At 43.4% G+C, this 22,874-nt stretch overlaps 1 protein-coding gene across 1 annotated transcript in view; it reads right to left on the bottom strand.

Annotated features, from left to right (window-relative positions):
• Nucleotides 1–489: 489 nt before the first annotated feature.
• CLVS2 (clavesin 2) overlaps nt 490–22,874 on the bottom strand; it is a 93,415-nt gene continuing 71,030 nt past the window's right edge. The window contains exons 3-5 of the mRNA XM_060238807.1: nt 10,054–10,164; nt 7,509–7,729; nt 490–1,536 (exon numbers count right to left, since the gene is read on the bottom strand). Of these exons, the coding sequence (XP_060094790.1) occupies nt 1,449–1,536; nt 7,509–7,729; nt 10,054–10,164 (420 nt within the window). The 3' untranslated portion in view covers nt 490–1,448. The remainder of the gene's footprint in view (nt 1,537–7,508; nt 7,730–10,053; nt 10,165–22,874) is intronic.

Here is a 22,874-nt window from a genome sequence, read left to right as displayed (position 1 = left end):
TATATTTCTTCAGAACCCTTAAGAGTTTAGCAGTAATGTTTTGGTTTACTGTCACCTAGAGATTTTCTTTCTTGTCCAAATGGAACATAAAATTCTGATGAAAGAGGTCTAAATTGTTGTTGGGCACATTGTTGTCCTGATGTATGGTGAAAATATACATGCATATCAGCAAACATCAAAGATGAAAATATATTCCCTAAACTATAATTGACCATGTTTGGTCAAAAGTAGGAACAATTTGGTCTTTGAGGTAAAAATGTATTTTTGTTCTAATATGGCACATGTTTCATCTACACAATTACATCACAAAACAAAAAGTGGCATTGACATGATATTGTACAACACCTTACTTATAACAGTTCAGTCTTGTGCAAAGTAAAATGCGTACGTGAAATGTTTCACTGTGTTAACAATGACATTGTCTCAATATACAATCTATAATAAACTCTAAGCACACCAAATAGGCATGATCTGTTTTTTTTTTAAATAATAAATCCTTGATTAAATATACTTATCTACCAATGACACTTTATATGTAGAGACTGGTAAAAATATATAGATATGTATTCAGGCTTCAGTTTTGTAAAGTTTAGGAGTTGAATTTCAACCTGTTGCTAGGATCCCAAAAGCTAAGCAATACCATGTACCCTCCTCTTGAGGAGGCAAGTTCTAAAGCATTCTTACAAGTGGACCCAAATAAAGGATGATCTTCTGAGGTCCATATTATGTTCAGGACACAAATGGTTCTTAAAACCCAGATTTCGTGTGAAAATATTAAAAAAAAATCAGATGCCTTGTAAACCCCAATAACAAAAAAATGGAGCATAGCTCTTTTTCTAAGATTCCTCTTTCTGCCCTTAAAATTCAAATCATATCCTAATATCAGCAATAAACCACAGCATTATCTGTCAAATACAATCTTATAGACAGGAAATAACACACCACTTACAATGAGGTCTACAGGATCCTATATTCCCTTCTTAAATGAGAACTGTAGAAAGAAAACAACATAGTCCATATGAAAGCTATAATATGGCTTTGTATAAAAAGAATGCAATTTACTTAGGTTTGATTTTTTTTTTGTCTGAGTGTTTTTGTCCTTTTACAGTGCATTCAACTGGCATATTTTAGTAGCCACTATCTCTGTTTTCTTGTACTATATCCCTATCATTAATTACAAATGCAGAAAGGAGGAGGAGACTATTTACACACAGGTTGGCACTTACAGAATATATTATTGATATTTTCTTTTTTTCATTTTTTCCACCCTGTTTTCCAGCCGAGGGCACCCATGTTCCAGGCTGACTGGCAAAACCTGCTGCCTCATTACATTATGCTACATTAACATGAAAAATAGGATTCCAGCTGGTACATTCTCTCCCAATGGTTCGCTTGTTGCTGAAAGGCAATACCTTCCACCCCAATTCATGTTCCATGCTCAGACATTGTTAGTCAAGTGAAAGCAAAGGCTGCATGTTTTCTTCCTCATTTTTATCCATGCGCTTTAACACTCCAGGATCCACAACTGACTGAGACCTGAAAAGGCATTTTTTAAAAAACTGCATGAGATGGATTGCATTAACAAAAATCAATGTAGGTTTCAGATTTTTTTTTTAAATAGTGGCCTGTAGCCAAAATATATTCTCTGAGAAAATGATGGATAAATTACTATTAAAAAACCCGCTCATACACAAAATTGGTTAGAACCATTAACTTATAAAAAGTTATTCACACAGCTAAGGAAGATTTCTTATTCCAAGATAACATAATGAGATAAGTCCTACATATATATTAGACAAAAACTTGTTAGATCATTCACAGATCACCTGTTCTGTATGGAACTAATCTCTATTCACCAGAGAGATCAACCTTAGATGATGATGAATAATTAGATTTGTTAATCACCCCATCCTGACTCACACCAAGCTCTGGGTGATATACAACAAATATATCATAAAAACAATATACAGATTTAAAAACTAACACAACAAATTAGACTTAAAGTTTTTCAAAATGTCCCAAATGGTGTCCTATGAGTTTTTTGTTCACATTCTGGACTACCAGGGTATTATACTGGGAAGGAAGAGAAACTTACAAAGTGTCTGGGGCAGAGAGTAGGAAGGTGCAAGCCAATGACAAACTATTGCTACCCTCAGCCAAAGGCCTGGTAGAGCATCTCTGCCTTACAGGCCCTGCGGAATTGCATGAAGTCCTGCAGGGCCCTGATGTCATTTGACAGAGAGTTCCACCAGGTTGGGGCCAGAACTGAAAAGGCCCTGGGCCTGGTGGAAGACAGCTGGATCACCAGTAAGTTGTTATCAGTGAAGTGTAATGCTCTTCCAGGGACATGTTGGAGGAGACAACCCCACAGATATGTTGGTTCCAGACCACTCAAGGCTTTAAAGGTCAAAACCAGAACCTTGAACCTGAGTCAGTACTCCACCAGAAGCCAGTGCAGCTGCTGCAGCACTGGTTGGATATATGTCATCCATGGTGTTACTGTCAGCACTTGCACTGCTGTGTTCTGAACCCACTGGAGTTTCTGGGTCAGTCTCAAGGGAATGCCAGTGTTGAGCCAGTTACAGTAGTCTAATCTGGAGATGACCATGCATGGATTACTGTGTCCAGCTCAGGGCATGACAAAAAAAGAGCCAGTTGCCAAGCTTGGCAAAGATGAACAAATGCTAGTTTGGAAATATCCATGACCTGGGCCTCCACTGAAAGGGAGGTATCCAGAGTCATGCCCAGACTCTTGACAGATGGTGCCAGTATCAGTGGTGCCCCATGAAGGGCCGGAAGCCTGCACTCTAACCTCAGTCCCACCCACCCGCAGCCACAGAACCTCTTTGATGGATTCAGTTTCAGCCTCCTTTTCTTAGCCATCCCACCACAGCCTCTAAACCCTCAGCCAGATTTTGCAGGACAGTGGCTGACTGGCCACTCAACAACAGATGCCATATTGATGACACCCAAGTCTGAAATTCCTTACCAGCTAGGCGAGTGGCTGCATAAAGATGTTAAAGACATCAGGGAGAGGAGTGCCCCCTGGAGAACCCCACATAACAAGGGCACCTAGAGGACACATCCTCGCACTGTGAAAAAAGCCATTGAAGGCTACTCCATGAACTCCCATGTTGATGAGGTGGTGAGTCAAAAGCTTGTAATTAACTGTGTAGAACACTGATGTGAGGTTGAACAACAACAGCAGCACTGACTCGCCTCAATCCAGCTGTCTATAAAGATTGGCCGAGGTCAGACGCACATAAACTGGCGAGATGGGCATGGATGAAAGTCAGATGCATGTCAGATTTTATGCGGTTGTCCAAACATCAGCATCTGGCAATGGTCGTTGGCTCATTCGTGTCCCGAACTGCCACAACTGAGATGTGGACTTTTTTGATAGTACATTAAATCCGGAATAATAATGCTTCTGACGACTCCTGTACGTACTTTCTATGTTTGAACGCTCCATTATAGCCGACTCGTCACAAGCGCACATCCGCTTCCCTACGAGAGCCCACTCCAAATGATATCATTGTGCCAGCAATTGTTGACTCAGCCTTCCAACATTCTAAGGTGAGTAAAATATGTACCCAGCTTGCTGGGGGGGAAAGTGTAATGACCAGGGAAGGCAATGGCAAACCACTTCGTAAAAGGTCTGCCATGAAAACTTTGTGAAAGCAGCATCACCCCAGAGTCGAAAACGACTGGTGCTTGCACAGGGGACCTTTCCTAAATGCGGGGAGAGGCAGATTTTGCTGTCTCCCTGCCAGGGAGGAAGATGACCCACCTTTGCCGTCTCCCCGCCAGGTGGAGAGACAGCAAAGAGTGTTGCCTTGCTCCCCCCCCCCCCATTTAAACACCACGGCGGGATGTTTAAATGGGGGAGGAAGATCCACCACCTTTGCTGTCTCCCCGCCAGGCGGAGAGACAGCAAAGAGAGTTGCCATGCTCCCCCCCATTTAAACACCACGTTGGGGTGTTTAAATGGGGGGGAGGAAGATCACCCACCTTTGCTGTCTCCCCGCCAGGCAGAGAGACAGCAAAGAGAACTCCTGTGCTTCCCCTTCCTTTTTTGGTGTTTAAATGGGGGGGGGCAAGATCACCCACCTTTTCTGGCACTTTTTTTTTTAAAGCCAAGCACGATATCCCATGGTACTGCGCTTGTGTGAGTGTGGAATGCCATCTCAAAAAATGAGGTCCGGCTGAGACCTCTGATCAACCAACGACGGGACCAATGCTGCTTAGAACTGAAGGATGGAGGGATGTCTGATCAGGAAATTCGTTGTAAAAAAGCTGCGGGGTATAATAGCGACGAGTTAGGAATGGATTTAATGGTGAGTGTGACCACGGCCATTGTCTGTCAGGGTGAATAGCACAGTGGAAGCCAAACTGGGATAGATCTAGGGTGGAAGCCAAACTGGGATGGATCTAAAACCAATGTGTCATCCAGGAAACCCTGGAGCTGCTCAGCTACTGCTCTGATACCTTACCCAGAAACAGCAGATTTGAAACTAGGCAGTAATTGGCTGGATCTAAAGGATCCCAATTTTTTTTTTCAAGAGTTGTACAACCACAGCCTCCTTGGATGAAACAATCTGCCCCAGGATGAAACAGGAATCAGTTAAGGACCTCCAGTGTTGCCATGGATCAATAACTTTCTCTCAGCTCACTTCAATCTTTAACATATCCATTTTGGAGACAGAAAAAAAATTGCAGATTGAAATTACATGAAGTGAATTAACCCTGCATACATTAATAGAGTATGATATCAGCACAAATAATTTCATTCACAATTAAATTGCAAAAATATTGGTGTCAATAATAATATGCTAACTTTACTTACACTGACAAATTGTGGAGGTTAATAAAGAGAACCGTTTGTATGGAAAGCCACAGAAACAACAGAGGGAAATTTAGGGTTTATTTCATGACTATTTAGGATTTAAGATTTTACCTACTTCCTAGGGATGTGATTGGGGTTTAGGTACATTGGGACTCTAGGTACACTGGTCCAAGCCACTGTCCACATCATTGCAATCGAAGTTGTTCTACAGGATTAGGTTGTAGGCTTTGTGTGTGTCTGCTGCTAGTATAGCAGGAATTGGAGAATGGATGGAGAGTTAACTGTTTTGGCAGAACTGGCTGGTTTTTTAAATCTTGTATATTGTTTTTATGTGCTTACAGTCTGTTTTTGCTTTCTTAGTTGCCTTGAACCTAAGGGACATAAAGGCGGATATAGACATTTTAAATAAATACACAAATAAAATAAAATTCATGGAGTACTGTTATGACCCTATGAAGACAATTGTGTATGAAGAAAAATAGCAAATGGCAATCTTATTAGGTTAAACAAACCCATCTATATCAATCAGGCTTAAAAAACCACCCTCATCTGAATTCTTAGGGAACTATCTTTAGTTTATTTGCTAGAATAATCTTCATTTGTCAGGACTAGCTATTAGCTGAAATTCTCCATTTATTCAGAAGAAAAGGGCTCCAATTTCATATGAATATGAACAATGAGCTATAAGCTTGCTGGCTGTGGAATATTTTCAACACACCATCTGGCTAACAGTATTCTGGCATTGGCATGACATACTAGTGGAGGTACTGTTGGTCTTTTGAAGCACAGCATTAATGGGTAGCCCAAATGGTGTTCCCCAAAGGCATGAAGCAGAGCAATTTTCAGCTCACACAATATATTTGCTAGCTTTTCTGATAAACTTTATTGATAGTCAAGGTTGTAGGCAAAAGCTTAATTCACTGGAACCCTGAAACAAGTTGTCTGTAGACATTCTATGAACTGTAATTTAAAAATTGATGTTCCCTCTTCTGACATTTCACTGGAAGTGAGAAAAGCAGATGCAAACTATGGATTTTACTATATTCCTGTTCTATGAATCAAGTTTGATAATGGAGCAGTTCCAACCATCTTCCAAGGAATCTTTATCTAAAAAGATTTTGTCCAATCTAAATATCTCTTCCTCCAATGGAAAAGCCACTTATGTTGGAGAAAGGCTTCAAATTTTTCTCAGTGAGGTGCTAGGATACAGGAAAGATTCACTCCAATAACATTATAGGTCATGTCACCTCACTTAAAACATTATTATTGGCTGGAATGTCTTAATTACATTAGAGAGTTGTCATAAACCCAGCCATCAACAGCTGCCATTCAGTCCAGGAGATCCTCTATATTTACTTTCTGCTTTTTTTTAATTTTATTTATATCCTGCCCCCCCCCCCCCCGCCGAAGCAGGCTCAGGGCGGCTAACAGGACATGGTATATACCATGATATTATATAAAACAATTATAAAATACAGTTAATAAATACATTTAAAAAACAGTTACATAAAATTTAAAACTACAATAAATTAAGGTGCTATATTCAATAGGTATATTCCGATGGCTAGATGTCGCTTTCAGGGTTCCTTATAAGCTTGCAGAAAGAGGGTGGTTTTGCAAGCCCTGCGGAACTGATTAAAGTCCTGCAGGGCTCGCACTTCCTCCGGTAGTTGATTCCACCAGTGGGGGGCCATTATAGAGAAGGCCTGCTCCCTCGTTACTTTCAGTTTGGCCTCCTTTGGTCCAGGGATCCTTAAAAGACTTTGGGAGCTAGATCTTAGTGCTCTCTGGGGAACATGTGGAGAGAGGCGGTCCCTAAGGTAGGCGGGTCCTCGGCCATATAGGGCTTTAAAGGTGATAACCAGCACCTTGTAGCGAACTCGGAATATAATTGGAAGCCAGTGCAGTTCCTTCAGCCCAGGCCGCACGTGTTCCCACCGAGGTAGTCCCAGTAGCAGCCTGGTTGCCGCATTCTGCACTAGCTGCAACTTCTGAGTTCGATACAGGGGCAGCCCCATGTAGAGGGCATTACAGTAGTCTAATCTCGAGGTGACCGTTGCACAGATCACTGTTGCTAGGTCGCTACATTCTAGGAAGTGGGCCAACTGTCTCGCCCTTCTAAGATGGAAGAAGGTGGATTTAGCAGTGGCTGCTATCTGTGCCTCCATCGTCAGGGAGGGCTCCAGTAGCACTCCCAAGCTCCTGACCCTGCACACTGGTATCAGTGACGCACCGTCAAAGGCCGGTAGGGAGATCTCCCCTCCAATCCCGCAGCGACCCACGTAAAGGACCTCTGTCTTTGCTGGGTTCAGCTTCAGCCCACTCAGCCTGACCCAATCTGCCACAGCCTGCAATGCCCGGTCCAAATTTATAGGGGTGTCAGCAGTCCGGCCGCCCATCAATAGATAAAGCTGAGTGTCATCAGCGTACTGATGGCAACCCAGCCCATGTCTCCGGGCAATCTGGGCAAGGGGGCGCATAAAGATATTAAACAACATTGGGGAGAGAACTGCCCTCTGAGGCACCCCACAATTAAGTAGGTGTCTCCGGGACATCTCTCCTCCAACCGCCACCCTTTGTCCCCGACCTTCGAGGAAAGCCACTGTAAGGCTAACCCCCGGATTCCTGCGTCGGCGAGGTGGCGGGACTGTAAGTAACTTACCTCTTCATGGATTTGGGAGACAGATCCTTTTCTACTTCTTTTGCTGAAGTATTGTAGGAATCCACACTGTATTCACTGTCGTCATCATATTCATGATCTAGTAGCGTTCTTGCCCATGTTCCCATGTCATAGGGGGGCAGCATCCCGCCAAATTCAGAAGGCAGAATCTCAGGATGGATCAGCTGGTGTAGGCTGTTTAGATTATTCCCGTGGAGAAATATCTGTTAAAAGAAGCCAAAATTTGACAACCCATTGTCTACAGCAAGGCTAGCAGGATGTGCAGCAATAAACTTTTGGGGGGGTTGGGGGGACTGAAGTCCAACTACATGACACCAACACAGGGTCAACATCTTTTTCATGAAAGGTGTTCCATCTGTACTTCACAGTTATTAAATAAATAAGTGCCCAGGAAATCCCCTTCAGTCAGTTGGTACATGAGAGATTAAAAGGACAGACCCTGCCATAGTTATCTGCCAGCACTTTGGTGGATCTTCCTCACCTTCCCCTTTTTCCTGAAGCCTCATGTGACCTCCAAAAAGCCAGATCTGGTGATTAAGGAATGCTTATGAACAAAATGCCATGGCACATAGCAGGCTGCAGTGAGTAAGAGGAATTATGTTGATGTGAAATCACCATGTGCCTTTTGTGCAAGAAGAGAATTTGTTCTGCTCAGTTTAATTCATTAGCATTAGGGGGGCTTGCACTTTGCCAGACTGCCCCTTCTATTGCAGCCTGACCCCCAGCACTGCCTTTTCACTGGTCACAGTGAGATGGCAGGTGAAGAGGAATATAGGGAACAGCCTACCAATTGAACACCTTTGGTTTTCAATTGGTAGGCTCAATTTCCAGATGTGGGATCAAAAGAACTATGTAACAACTTGCACACATCAAAGGAGTTCTCACTTTGTGTTTCTTACACTGTGGCTCACTCCCTTTTTAAAACAGATAGGACTTTCAAAAGGAGATGGCTAGATGGATTCAGAGGAAGGGCTTGCTATTTAAAACAGAAAACTTATTTTAAAAATCCCATCAAATGTACACAGGTTCATGTCTATGTCAAGAGTAATTCCATGGATCCTTGCCTGGGTGAGTGTATAATATCTCTGTATATACATTATGCAGAAAAGCTAGACAAAAGGTGATAATTTGTGGTAGTTTTAGGACTAGTTCCATGATTATTAGAAGTCATACATATTTGACAAAAAATTCACATCTGGATGACTTCCAATATCTCTTTTACTGGAATAAATTTTATACATTCTGAAATATTTTTGGTAGATTTTAAAGACAAAATACAAATAAATCCAGCAAGATGGTTTTTAATTGAATAAAAAGAATTTTAAAAATTATAGTTTCATAAGTGTACTGAAACCTCCCCAGGCTTATTTTCCAGATTAAATTGGGGTGCGGGGGGAAGGAATCAAACCTGAAACTGAGGAACACTACATTGTTTTTGAAGAGATAGGAAAAAATAAAAATAATAGAATGCCTTTGAGAACACAGCTTTTCTTAAGTTTCAGAACTCTAAAACAAAACACTTTGCTGAGTGAGCTCTGTACTGCACAGCACACCACAGACATTACATATCCTTCCTTCACCAAATTCCAGTCATTATAACTACAGCAATGCACGTTAATTCAAGTGCATCTCACAGTTGCTCCTAGACAGAGGATTAATCATGCTCTGATCTAGCAAATGAATGCATGGCTTAAGCACATGTAGCAAAACTTATTTCATTTTTTCCCTTCCAAAACAGCAAGGGAAAGCCCTGAGTAATTGGTTCCATTGACCACTGTGTCCATTTCCCTAGTGTTCAACCAAAATCTACCCACTTCCAACATAAGCTTTTAGACCCAGCCTTGCCCTCAAGAACACCAATGAGCAAGTCTTTTCCCTCTTTTGAGTGACAGTCCTTCAGGTTTCTGATGAATGCTATAATGTCTTACCCTCATTCCTTTCTCCAAGCTAAACATAAAGTTTTCCTAATCTCCCTCACAGGATTTTTCCACACCCATGCCTATCTTCACTGCTATTCTCTGAACTTGTTTGTAGACATTCTTCTTCTTTAGACCAGCATTTCCCCACATATAGGTCAGGTCCCACAAAAGAGTCATGAAGTCTGTGGAAATGGGTTGCAGGTTCTTGTGGGCTTATGCTGGCTCTACCCTTCTCCTTGTTGCCTGATGCCTGGCCAAACTCATGTTGAGGGTACAACCACATGTGACACTGTCCCCAGGTTCACCCCACGGATGTGCTGCCTTTTTCTATTGCTGGAGAAAAGCCATTTAAGAGTACTGAGGGGGCCTGATTCTGGTTGAGATGGAGGGAGAAGCAGCTCTGCCTTCTTGGTTATAAAAATCCTGACCCCTCTCAAATCATTACCAAACCCTCTTTACAAAGGATTGGCATCTTGTACGACAAAAAACCAAACAAACATACTTTGAGGTGTGAATGACTATGTTTCACATAATACTAGAAATATTCTTATTTTTCATCATGATTAATCATTTTTCAAAACCAGAGAAATAAAGTAGAGGAAAAATACCCTTTTCCTTGTCTTTTCCTTTAGAAAAGGTCGTATAACTGTGTAGAGGGCATGGATGTACCACGGCTGATTAACAAAATGAATTCCTCCAAAGCGAGCTGGAAAACTGTCCTAGGAAAGGATATAAAAAACAGAAGCAATTAGTTGAACTGGCTTCTTTCATTCGTTATATTTATAACTTGCTCTCCATCCAAAGAATGCAGGGTTGTGCACATAAAGTTCTCTACTTTATCATCTCATTAACCTGGGATATAGATTTACTTGAGAGATTACAACATGCAATTGTGACTGAGCAATTATTTGAATTCAGGTCTCCTCAATACATGTCTTTGTATCACTGCCATTGTGCCAGTAGACATTTTGCGTGTCAGCAACATTCTCAATGCTAAAAGGCATCCATTTGTTAATTTAAACTAAGAAGGAAAAAACAATAACACACATTTTTAAAGTAATGTGCAACCCACAAAATTTTGGTCCGCCTTCTAGGACAGCAGTATCTAAGGCATCTGATTTCCTGAGGGTGCTTCAAGAATTCTAATATATAGATGGCATTTTTGTGTTCCACACCATGACATTTATTTCCATTTTAGTCTGCAATTTTCCATCATAAGACATTTGCCCCTTCCTTAAGCTTCTATTCACTTTCTTTCTACTTTACATTTCACAACAATTTGTACCATTCCTCTCCTTTATGTTACACATTATTTCCTCCCATTTTTCAAACACCTAAAAAAATCCAAGAAAGGAAAAAGATCAGTTCACTTTGCAGGTTAATATGTACCCTCTATTTATTATGAATGATGTCTAGCCTGTATACAGAAATTTTCCACAAGAAACTTAAGGGGGGGAAGCTGTTCCACTGAGATGCTTTCTGAACTGTTTTTGGCCATTTCTCCATATACAATTACTAAAGAAATATGAAAGAATGAAAATTTAACTGTTGCCATGTTTATCTAAGATTTATATCCCGCCCTTCCCATCAGGTGGCTCAGTGACTTACCTGGCCAGTGGTCTCCCGATATCCTGAGAAACCCAGGGCTTTTTTCTGGGGAAATATGGTGGAATGGAGTTCTGGAACCTCTTAATGGAAACAAAATTCTCAAAAAATGTTTAAAAGTTCACGAGGGGCACCCACATGTTTCTCCTTCATTTCCCTTGAGAGTTCCAACATCTCTTTTTTCCAGAAAAAAAGCCCTGGGGAGACCAGAAGTTATGTTGGCCATTTTCAGGCCTATTTCCAGTTGGGGGGTGACACTCTTGGTTTTGGGGGGGGGGAACTCTATGCTAAATTCAGCTTCAAACCATAGAGTTTTGCCCAAAATCCAGAATGTTGCCACTGGGGGTGAGATTTCCCCCTGACAGCCAGCTGGCCTGCAGCGGGCAAGAGCCTGCAGATGCAGGCATTCCCCTGCTTCCACCAGAGGGATGGCAACCCTAACAAACCAATTTGGGAAGCAATAATTGACTCTACTGCACTAGGGGGCACCTCAGACAATTTGTTAGGAATCTAACAAATAGAATCCTAGAATCTCAGCTTTTGTATCACAATGTAAGTTACTAGTCCTCGTAGCTAGAAAGAAAACCTTGAAATTTTATCTAATCTGCAAACACTGTCCCTTGCTGTCTGCTGCATTCTATCTCTTTGGGTCAATCAACATTTCTCTTTCACTGCCTCAGAAAACCTATCCTCAGAATTTAGACATACTAAGCAAAAGCAGGGTTTCTGCTACTTGTACAGGCCTGCGCTTCTACAGTTTGTACACAGAGACTGTGCAAACAGTGTAATAAATATATCTAGTAAAGGGATAAGGTTTGCTGCTACCCTCCTTCCAAATTATGTCAGATACAACCAATAACAATGGGAGAGGCCACTGCCACCAGTCCAGTGCCAGCCAGTGGCTTCCTCCTTCCTCACTCTTTTCTTTCCCGGTGGGTGGGTGGGCTGAGGTGACATGCCAAGCTTCATTGTGCACATGGCAGTGGAAGAAGCGGAGCATGGCTGGACCTTCCTCCTTCCCTCCAACAGCTTCTCCTCCCTCCCCTGCTGGAGGGAAGGGAGTGCTTGCAGTACAGGGAGAGCATCTGGGGCTCACCTCTCCACATGGGGGACTCCCCCCTCTAGGCAGATCTCCCCATAAACAGTCATTGCCACGCAGGGTTAGTGATTCTGGTGCGTCTTGAGTGTTTGCCATGAACTGGAAAATGGGTGCATTTTGTTGACTTTGAAAACAAAAGAGTGGTTTGGCACTGGCAGCTGGGTGGATGGGCCAGAGCCAGGGTTTGGCAAAGGATGAGAAAGAAAAATAAATAGTTATTCACAGGAGTGTTCAGATGAGGTGGCAGTGGGGTGGTTTTTTGGGGGGGGGGCATAGTGAAGATGGCAGAATACGGGTTAGTTTTTCTCCCACCACTGTGTGGGTCTCAGCCCTAGGGTGATCAATGTACTTTTTCAGCTGAAGTCAGGTGCCTGATTCGCGCTGTTGATTCTGAACATGAAAGAAGGTAACATTTATCTACCTTAATTAATGAGGATTGTGGAGGCTGGAGGTAGGAGCAATCATGTGGCTCTTCTGAAGCAGTTGGGGGAGGAGGATTAGTGTGGGACCCTGTAATGCAGACAAAACCCGCTCTCTGAAAATGTTTGCCCTTTATGTAGGTGCTTTGCTGTGATCCCACCCTGCCCCTGTATAATCCTCTTGTCCATTTCCTCTGCTTCCTACAAATAGGATTTTTAAAAATTATATTTACTAATGATCAAAAGTCATCTTAAATGCAAAACACAGTTGAAAGGGTTTCTTTTGGGTTCTATGGAAATGTGAAAATGGATGAAGCCTATTATCTAGTCTTCATTCCCAACCCAGACAAAGCCTGAATGAACGTGACATCAGGCAATCTATATGTGATGTCAAGGGGTGTGGCCTTATATGCTAATAGGTTCCCACTGTGCTTTTTCTACAAAAAAAGCCCTGAGTATTGGATCTTGGAGTCCACATGTTCCACCAAAAGTGTAATGATGGGCCTTCTCCTTTTCTGCTGACAACTGTGACTTCAAAAACCAGATTCCCCATGATGGCAGGGATTCTGGTAGCATACCTGAACTGTTTCATTCTCTGGGAGGACTCGACAAGTCCATGCTCCAAGAACCATAACATCAATTAATGGCTTTTATATTTATGAAGAAATAATAGTTCAGTAGACTGGCACCTGCATCAAATGTAGAAGACTCCAGGTTTAATCCCTAGCTTCCCAATGTTAAAGGGTCATGGTTTGGAGGTGTTGGGAAATACTTAGCCTCTTACTAAGAATCTAGAGACCTGCACCTAGTCAGAGAAGGCTATACTGACCTCAGTGGACCAATGATTTGACTATATGGCAACTGTATATGTTCATTTAATTAAGATGGTGGCCTAACATATCTTGGGTCAACCAGCTGAGGCTGCTACTCATTCTAGTGCATTAAAATAAGTATTGGGGCTATCCTTAGAGCCTCTCTAGCTCATCCTCATTAGAGATGGCCTGAAGTTCCACAAATCTGGAAAAAAAATGTATTTGGTACCTGTGAACGGGGTGGGGGGAGATTAGAAGCCAAACACATGACTGTTGATGAATCTGGAATGTGCTGCTGAGCACTGAATATCTACTATGTTAGCTAATGTGTCATTTCATGTTGTAAGAATCACAGGTGTTTGGCCATCAGTCTCAGCAAGGCATTATTTATCAAGCACACATGCCTAATTCTGGAATTATGGAAATCTACTTTCTGATGCTACTAGAGCCTGTGAGGTAATTCTTCATCATCAAGCTCTATTTTTGCAGTTACACCATACCAGCCCAGGTAAATATGTCACACATGTAATGTTTATTCAAAACTTTTACAGGCATGCTTGTCTGTCTTTTCTAGGATTGCCAGTCCCCAGGTCTGGGCAGGGGATCCCCCAGTTCTGCAGGCTCCTCCCCACCACCCACCAGCTGGCCCCAACAACCATTATGTGCCTTTCTACCTTGGAAGGCTTAGAAGAAGCTTGGAAATGCCTTGTGTGTTTGGAAGATGTGTGTGCCTTTAAATCTTAGCTAGAGGAAGCTGTATGGGGGCAGAGCTAGCAGGCAGAGCAACATGAGTCTTCCTGGTGAGTATATGAAGCTGTGAGAAAGGAAGGAGCCCATTCCTCCATTTGCTTTGCATTAATTTCAGAAGTCATTCACACAGTAAAATAAATAGTAAAGGGCAGGGCTCATTTCCAAGAGAAACACACAGAAACAATGTTCTGGGAGAGAAGTTACAAATTATTTATTTATTTATTACCTTACAAAGCCACGCACATGGTGAAGTTCTCTGAGTCTCTCTCTTCAGATCTGCTGTTGCAGACTGCTGGAGCTTCACACATTACAGTATCAGCTAGCACATTTGAAATCTGGCCCCACCCCCTCCACCCTATAAGGACAGAGATTGAGTCCACATCTTTGGATGGGGGAGAGGGGACTTCACCTGTATTGCAAGGCAAGGCCCGAGCTCACTTGCTCTGCTTTGCCTTGGTGCACTGGCCTTGGGAGAAGGGCTCCTCCATTGAAAGAGCGGGCATCCACGAAGCGGTGTGGAGGAGGGGGAGGGGTGTGTGTGCCCTCTGCTGACATTGCAAGACAAGCCCCAGGCTGCTTGGTCTGCTCTACCTTGGTGCACTCGCCTTGGGAGGAGAAGAAGTGGGCTGCTCCATAAGAAGCAAGTGCACCAAGGCAGAGCAGAGCAAGCAGTCTGGGGCTTGCCTTGCAAAGAATGGGCATCGGCAGGGGCGGTGTGGTGGAGGGGAAGGGGATGGATGCCTTTCTGCTTACATTGCAAGACAAGCCCCAGGCTGCTTGCTCTGTCTAGGTGCAGTCTCCTGCTGCACCAAAGGAGAGGACAGAGGGCTTCCCCCTCCCCTTTTTGGGAGGAAGTGGACTGCCCTTTCTCTTCAAGAAATAGGTCTCTCTCCCTCCCTAAAAGAGGCAGTCTCCAGGTCTTTCCTGGAGATTTCCCCACAAATCAATTCAGTTCCTTAGAGGAGAAGATGGTGGGCTCCCTCCCCCCCCCCCCCCCCCCGCTTTATAAAGGAAGTGGGCTGCCCTGTCTGTCCAAGAGAGATTATGGGAAGGGCATATAGTGCCCTTCTGTCTATCATAAAGTACCCAGAGCTTACAAGGCAGCTGCTGAAACAATGTGAAATGGTAACACAGAAACAATAGAAGGAGCACGGGGCGGCTTAGAAGGATGAACCAGTAGGAGAAAAAGGCAGACTAAGGAAGCCCAGTCTTGAGACTGGCAAAATAAAATTACAGAAACGAGAACAAAATCAATGTAAGGCCTTTTACTGGATCAATCAAATTAGCGCAAAATAAAATTAACCATAAAAAAAAATTGCGTAAGCCAGAAAGAAGAAGAGGACTGTAGATTTATATGCCGCCCATCTCTCTGAATCAAAGTCTTAGAGAAGCTTACAATCTATCTTCTTCCCCCACAATAGACACCTTGTGAGGTAGGTGGGGCTGAGAGAGCTCTTACAGCAGCTGCGCTTTCAAGGACAACTCCTACAAGAGCTATGGCTGATCCAAGGCCATTCCAGCAGCTGCAAATGGAGAAATGGGGAATCAAACCTGGTTCTCCCAGATAAGAGTCTGCACACTTAAGTGGCAAGTCCCAGTCCGAGAAACCAGCCTTAACTTTCTGGACTCCTAAAAGACTCCCCAAAACAGGGTTGTTTTCAATAGCTGTTGCAAATTTAACAGCCAAATAATCTCTCTGCGATGTAGGTCACAAAAGTGTTGAGTGCAGTGAGAAGCCTCTCTCAGTCCCCCCCCCCCAACCTCTCCTTTCTTTCTCTATCTCCCCTGCCTTTTGTCCCCCATCTTCCCCCCCCCCTCAAAAGTAACTTGACAGGCCATGCATGCTCTCTGGCTGACATACATCCTTTGTGTTCTCAAAGGAATTCCTCCCCCCCCCCTCCACAGGAGGCAGTCAGTAGGTGGCCAAGGCCAAAACCTCCCTCCCTACAAGCTGCCTCGTCTCTCCTTCCTTCATCTTTTCTCTCTCTCTATTCCCACCTCTCTCCCTCTTTCCTCCCATCTGTCTCTCTCCCTCCTCTCCTCTATTTGTCTCAAAATGTGGGAGCTATTGCTTGTCAAATTCATCTCTCTGTAAAGAGTTTGTAATGGTGGCTGCTGAATGAATACAATGGAGCCAGGCTGTTTGTGAAAGGTGAGCTGCTTTTGCTTTTCCAGTGACTGCTTCTGGATCTTGTATGTCAGAATAGGATCTCAGGAACAGACATGGTTCAAAAACTTCAGGAAAGTTTGAAGAGTGAGATGCTTTTTGTAGCTCAGGCAATTTTTCTCCAGATTGCTAACTGGGAAATACCTGGAGATTTTGTGGTGGAGCTTGAGCAGTGAGTGTTGCCTTCTGACACACTTCCAGTGATGTCAGGGGGTGTGCCATATGCAAATAAGTTATGCTAATGAGTTCCTGGAAAGCTTTTTCTATGACATGACCCTGGTAAAGGGTAAACTAGAACCTTTAGTTTCCCAGTACATAAGAACATAAGAGAAGCCATGTTGGATCAGGCCAACGGCCCATCAAGTCCAACACTCTGTGTCACACAGTGGCAACAATTTTTATATACACACATACACTGTGGCTAATAGCCACTGATGGACCTGTGCTCCATATTTTTATCTAAACCCTTCTTGAAGGTGGCTATACTTGTAGCCGCCACCACCTCCTGTGGCAGTGAATTCCACATGTTAATCACCCTTTGGGTGAAGAAGTACTTCCTTTTATCCATTTTAACCTGTCTGCTCAGCAATTTCATTGAATGCCCACGAGTTCTTGTATTGTGAGAAAGGGAGAAAAGTACTTCTTTCTCTACTTTCTCCATCCCATGCATTATCTTGTAAACCTCTATCATGTATTAGTATTAGTCTGAAGAACTTGGTTGAATTACATCAGATGGTTACATTCAACAATTCTCGTGAATAAATTGCCCCAGTGAGATCACAAAAGTGTGGGCTTGCAAAACTGTTTGTCTGCTTTGTGTGTGTGTGTGTGTTCAGTTTCATTTAGTGGAAGTGCAGCTGCTGGGGGACAAGGAAATGATGACTGTATTCAGGGGGACATCTGTTTTTTTATTTATTTATTTTAGGGGATGGGAAAGTCTCCTGGTTCCAACCCCAAAATCCCCAGATATTTTATGAGTTGGACTTGGCAACCATACTCTCTTCACTTTGTTCTAGCTAATCCTCTAAGGGGCCAAAATGAATATGGTCTATTGGTCATAAGATATATCCACCAATTGTATATGTATAACTATTGTCTCTGTATGTACAAAATTCCAAGAGTCTGATATTTGGACAGTTTTAACCTATTTTACCTTTTACTAAGGTAAAGGTAGTCCCCTGTGCAAGCACCTGTCATTTCCGACTGTGGGGTGACGTCACATCACAACGTTTTCATTGCAAACATTTTTACAGGGTGGTTTGCCATTGCCTTCCCCAGTCATCTACACTTTACCCACAGCAAGCAGGGTACTCATTTTACTGACCTCAGAAGGATAGAAGGCTGAATCAACCTTGAGTCAGCTACTTGAACCCAGCTTCTTCCAAGATCGATCTCAGGTCATGAGCAGAGTTTGGATTGCAATACTGCAGTTTACCACTCTGCACCACGGGGCTCTTTTTACTAAGGTATACACCATAATAAATATTTGTATTTCTGGCCCTCAGAAATCACAGCTATATCTTGGGTTGAGTTCCTTCTCTCTTTTTTCTGGTTTTTGTCTAGCTAATTCCACACCATCATTCCCAGTCATGGGATAAAGTGGTCAGCTCTGGGGCTTTATTACTTCTTGGACTCTTCACCTTATTTCATATTCACATTTCTTTCATTCCACTGAAAATATTTCTGCTTGCTTAGCAATGGGTGTTGGGTCAATAAGAGTCCTCCCCCTGTTACTAGAAATGCTGGGGGGCTCCCCTTTTTGATGGGGGAATTAGCAAGAGGTAGACCTAGGTAGAGCCAATTAGAGCAGGGATATTTCCACCAATAATATGAAGGTCCAGTATCAGAAGGAAGACTTCAGAGTTACAATAAATTTAAAATGTTTACTAGAAAAATATGTAGAAAATACAATCATACATACAATCAATACAATACACACAATCAAGAAAATAGAGGTGAGAGAGGGAATTTTAGGGATTGTTGAAGAGGGCAATATTACCTGTTCCAGATGTACAGACATCCGTTTAGCAGGAAAAATATAGACATGCATGACCAGCGTGACATGCCTAAGAGACATGAGTGACATATAGTGCTCATAGTCAGCAGTCCTTTTTACTTTTTATTTCTGTGCCCGCACACCAGCTCCCCCTTTTTCTTGTTGTAATCTCAATGTAATCAGTGTAGTCAGAACAAGTCTAGGCATGTTTCTCTGGCCGTTTGCAGAGAGTGGCTTCGCTTGACCTGTTTTCTGACAAGCAGCTTCCATTTTGGGTCAGGAACTGGGGACCCCACTACTTGTGAGGTGCTCCCAATAAAGGCAGCACCTCCTGGCTACACCACGCTGAAGATCAGTTCTGAGCCCATGACTTCCAGTGGCCTTTGGGAGTTCCTTTTTATGGGTTCTCATCTCCACACTCCTGGTGAGCATGTGTGCCTGTACAGTGCCATCTAGTCACAGCTGACTTATGTTGACCCCAGAAAGGGGCATTCAAGGCAACTGAGAAGCAGAGGTGGTTTGTCATTGAATTCCTCTGCAAAGTTTTCCTTGGTGGTCTCGCTTTCATGGCAGAGTAAGGATTCAGCTGTTGGTTTACCATATACTAACCTGACATTCTAACCATTGTACTGCATTTGCATTTTATGTACCACACAGATAGAAACTATCATTACCAGTGTTACCTCTAAGCTGTGTTAGTGTGAGCTAGCTCACAGTTTTTTAGCCTCTGGTTCACACATTTTTGACTTAGCTCAGAAAAAATGGCCCCAGAGCAAGCTAACACATGTAGCAGCTCACAGCTTTAATGCCAGTAGCTCACGTAGTAGAATTTTTGCTCACAAGACTCCACAGTTTAGAGGGAGCATTGATCATTACCATTGTAAGTGGTTGTTTTCCATGTTACATATTCCATCTGATACATGTATAAGCTTCGTTTAAAAGTAATTAGACCAGCCCCATAGCCAGGATTTGAAGAATTGGGAGACCCTGATTTTTTTCAGGGGGCACATAGTGGCCCCAACCTCCATGGCCTTTTCTCCGGCCACTGCTGAGGAGGAAAGCTGCCAGCTTGCTGCCATATAGCCTCCCCCCTCCCCACAGCTGCCCCAAGGTTATCCCTTTCCATCCCTCTTCCAGCAGCTCTGGTGTGAAGCCACTCAGAGGTTTAGATATGTGCTGCACGGTCTCCTGCCCTTATCTGTAGCATGATCCAGCTAGGCAAGCCCAGCGGGACAAGGGGGGGGGGGGTGGAAGGCACCACCAAGTTGCAACTGACTTCTGGGGCTACAAGACCTCCAATTCGGATTTCTTCCTGTCGGAGGGCGAGCAGAGGCTGCCCAAGCACAGCTCCCACCCTCGCTCAGGTGGCCAGTGAGACCAGGCCAAAAAACCCCTGCAGGCGAACATTACCTGTCCACTGATCCCCAGCCCCGGACTGCAGCCGGGACCTCCACTTGTGTGCACCAGCCTACCTTACTCTGCCCTGTCTGCAATGGAGCCATCCGCCCCCTACCCCCGCAGCCCCACTTGAGGGCCAGAATGGCCTCTTCTTGCAGGCGCCCTCTAGCCCAACGTCAGCCCAACGTGGAGCTTAACTTTCAGTCCTGGGTGCTGAAAGTGCCCCATTGTTTCTGCTTGCTGAGGGGTCAGAGATTTCTTCCAGCCCCTAAGTAAGCAGAAGCAACAGGGAGCTTAACTTTCAGTCCTGGGGGGCTGAAAGTGCCCCATTGTTTCTGCTTGCTGAGGGGTGAGAGATTTCTTCCAGCCCCTAAGCAAGCAGAAGCAACAGGGAGCTTAACTTTCAGTCCTGGGCTCCGAAAGTGCCCTGTTGTTTCTGCTTGCTGAGGGGTCAGAGATTTCTTCCAGCCCCTAAGCAATCAGAAGCAACAGGGAGCTTAACTTTCAGTCCTGGGCGCTGAAAGTGCTCAGTTGTTTCTGCTTGTAATTCCAGGTGATCTCCAGCCCCCACTTCAGGTTGACAGCCCTAGTTCATCTGGAGGAAATGGTGCCTTTGGAGGGTGGAGTACATTGCCTTATACCTTTCTGAGGTCCCTTATTTTTTTCAAAAACCACTCACCCACCCTAGGCTCTGTTCCCCTCCTGCCCCCCCCAAAACCCCCCTCAAGGTTCCCAGAGTGCTCTACAATGGCAGCTAGACCCAGAGCAACTCATAGAGTGCTCTGCTGAAGCAGCTAGGCCCAGTACGGCTCCCACAGAGCTCTGCCATGGCAGCCTCTCCTGGAGTCTGCCACCACCGCAGCCTGGCACAGAAATGCTCCTGGTATCTGCTGCTGTGGTAGGGTTGCCATGTGCACTGAGAAAGTATCTGGGAACTTTGGGGGTGGAGCTGGGAGACTTTGGGGGTGGAGCCAGGAGACTTTCCCATTCCCTAAAGTAAAATATAGCACTATTTAAAATAAATAAAATACAGCACTTCTCCTGAATAGTCTTCATTTCCTTGCCCCCAGCAGCTGCACTTCCACTCTCACAAAGCAGCCAAAATAAACACAGTTAGCACATACACTTTTGTGATCTTACTAGGGTAATTTACTCACCAGAGTTTCTGAATGTAGCCATCTGCTATATTTCAACCAACTTCTTTAGACTAACAGGAAAATAAAGCAGAGCAGTCTTGGGGAGGGGGGAGTTTTCCTCCAAACAAACAGAGAGACTCTGCTTGCTTCTCTTCTTTCTCACATGCTTCACAGACTCATTGGGAAGACTCACATGGCTCTTCCTACTCACCCTCCCCATTCAGCTTTCTGCTTGCTCAGATTTAAAGGCACACAGTCCAAAACACAGACAGTTTGCAGGCTTCTTTTAAACCTGCACAGATTTAAAGGCACATGGTAGCTGTTGGCACAGAACTTCCCCCTGCCAGCCAGCAGGCTGGTGGTGGGAAGGAGCTTGTAAAACTGGGGGATCTTCCACAGGTACCTGAGAGTTGGCAAGCCTATGCTGCGGCAGCCAGGGCCTAAATAGCTGTCTGTGGTAGACCCATCATTTGGTCTTGTCTACAAAATGTTGAGATTGAAAAAATACACCTCATAATTGCTGAGAAAAATGAAACTCTGAAATACGAGAGAGACCATAGAGCAAAATGTTGAAGAATAAATACAGAAGATTAACAAGTGTATTTTGGCTTCAGCTTTCCTGAATAAATTGTGTACACAACTAAAGTACACAGAGGGGCCACTAATGTATCTATTAAATATTGTTACTATGTCAACATTACCCATCCTTGTATATTACGGGTAGTACACATGTACATTTTTTTATTTCTGATTGCAACTGGAGGCCATGCATTTATTTATATATTATACATATTTTCAATCTGGCTTTGACTAAAACAGCTTTGCAGTGCATGCTACAAACCTCCAAGGACTGCACTCCCCTCACTTCCTCAGGAAGCCCGTTCTATAAAGTGGAAGCCACTATTGAAAAGGAATAGACTATACTATACTAGTTGCTCATTTAGCAACTTTAAACAGAGGGATGAACTCAAGATGGCAACCAGAGGACTGTAGTATTACTCAGAGCAGCAAGGAAGATCTGCATATGTTGTTCCATGCATTTAGCCTATGTGCATGTAGGATCCAAAGTCACAACTTTCAAGTTTTCTCAGTGGTTGACTATTTAAATATAACTGCTTTCCCAAGCAGTCAATGGTTAACCAACCATAGGATGCTCTGAATAAAAGATTTGACCTCTTCTAAAATTGCAAGAGGGAGGCCTCTAGAAGCTGGCTCCAAAGGCAAGGTACTGCTATAGAGAAGGCTCTTTCAATTGTCTGCTTGGACTTTACCTCATGAGAAAAATAGATTATCAATAATGCCTGCAAGTTCTATCTCAGCTGGTGATGACAAGGTGTTATATTCTGCCAAGGACTTCCACAAATGGAAGGAGGGGTGACTTTTTGCTAATTCTTTTTTTCAGGGCTTTATTTGTGGAAAAGCCTAGCAGGAACTTATTTGCATATTAGTCATACCCCCTGACATCGCCATTGTTTCACACAGGGCTTTTTAAAGAAAAAGCCCAGCAGGGGACTCATTTGCCTATTAGGCCACACCCCCTGGCACCAAGCCAGCCGGAACTGCATTCCTGTGTGTTCCTGTTAAAAAAAAACCTTTTTAAAATTATAATTTGTTTATTAAAGAGTGAAGTAAAATACAATACTTAGTATACATTATATTACATATACATTACTTAGTAAAGCACAAATAAAGACAATTATCATTAAGTTTCTGTTGAATCAAGGATTGTCACTACAGGGTATCTGTTAATTTTGAACTTATCCATCAAATAATTTTTAAAAAGGAAAAGTGAATGGAGTTCAAGCCAGTTTTAAAATTTCATCAGCTACCTAATGGTAAAGATATAAGATATGTGAACCAATTAAAGGTGTTTTCTGTAAGTTCCTTTCTGGGTCAGCAGAAGCATCTAGCCATAATGACCATTTGGCCATAATGCTAGTAGAGATAACCTGTCTATCTTGTTGTGCAACCCAGTCTGAGGTCTTGTCTAGCAAAAAATAATCCCATACCTTTTGGTACCACTGATGGGGAGATTCTGTGATTTCCA

Source organism: Heteronotia binoei, chromosome 1 (genome assembly GCF_032191835.1).
Source record: "Heteronotia binoei isolate CCM8104 ecotype False Entrance Well chromosome 1, APGP_CSIRO_Hbin_v1, whole genome shotgun sequence".
Taxonomy (NCBI): domain Eukaryota; kingdom Metazoa; phylum Chordata; class Lepidosauria; order Squamata; family Gekkonidae; genus Heteronotia; species Heteronotia binoei.
Note: the sequence above shows the minus strand (reverse complement) of the source record. Positions and strands in the feature narration are given on the sequence as shown.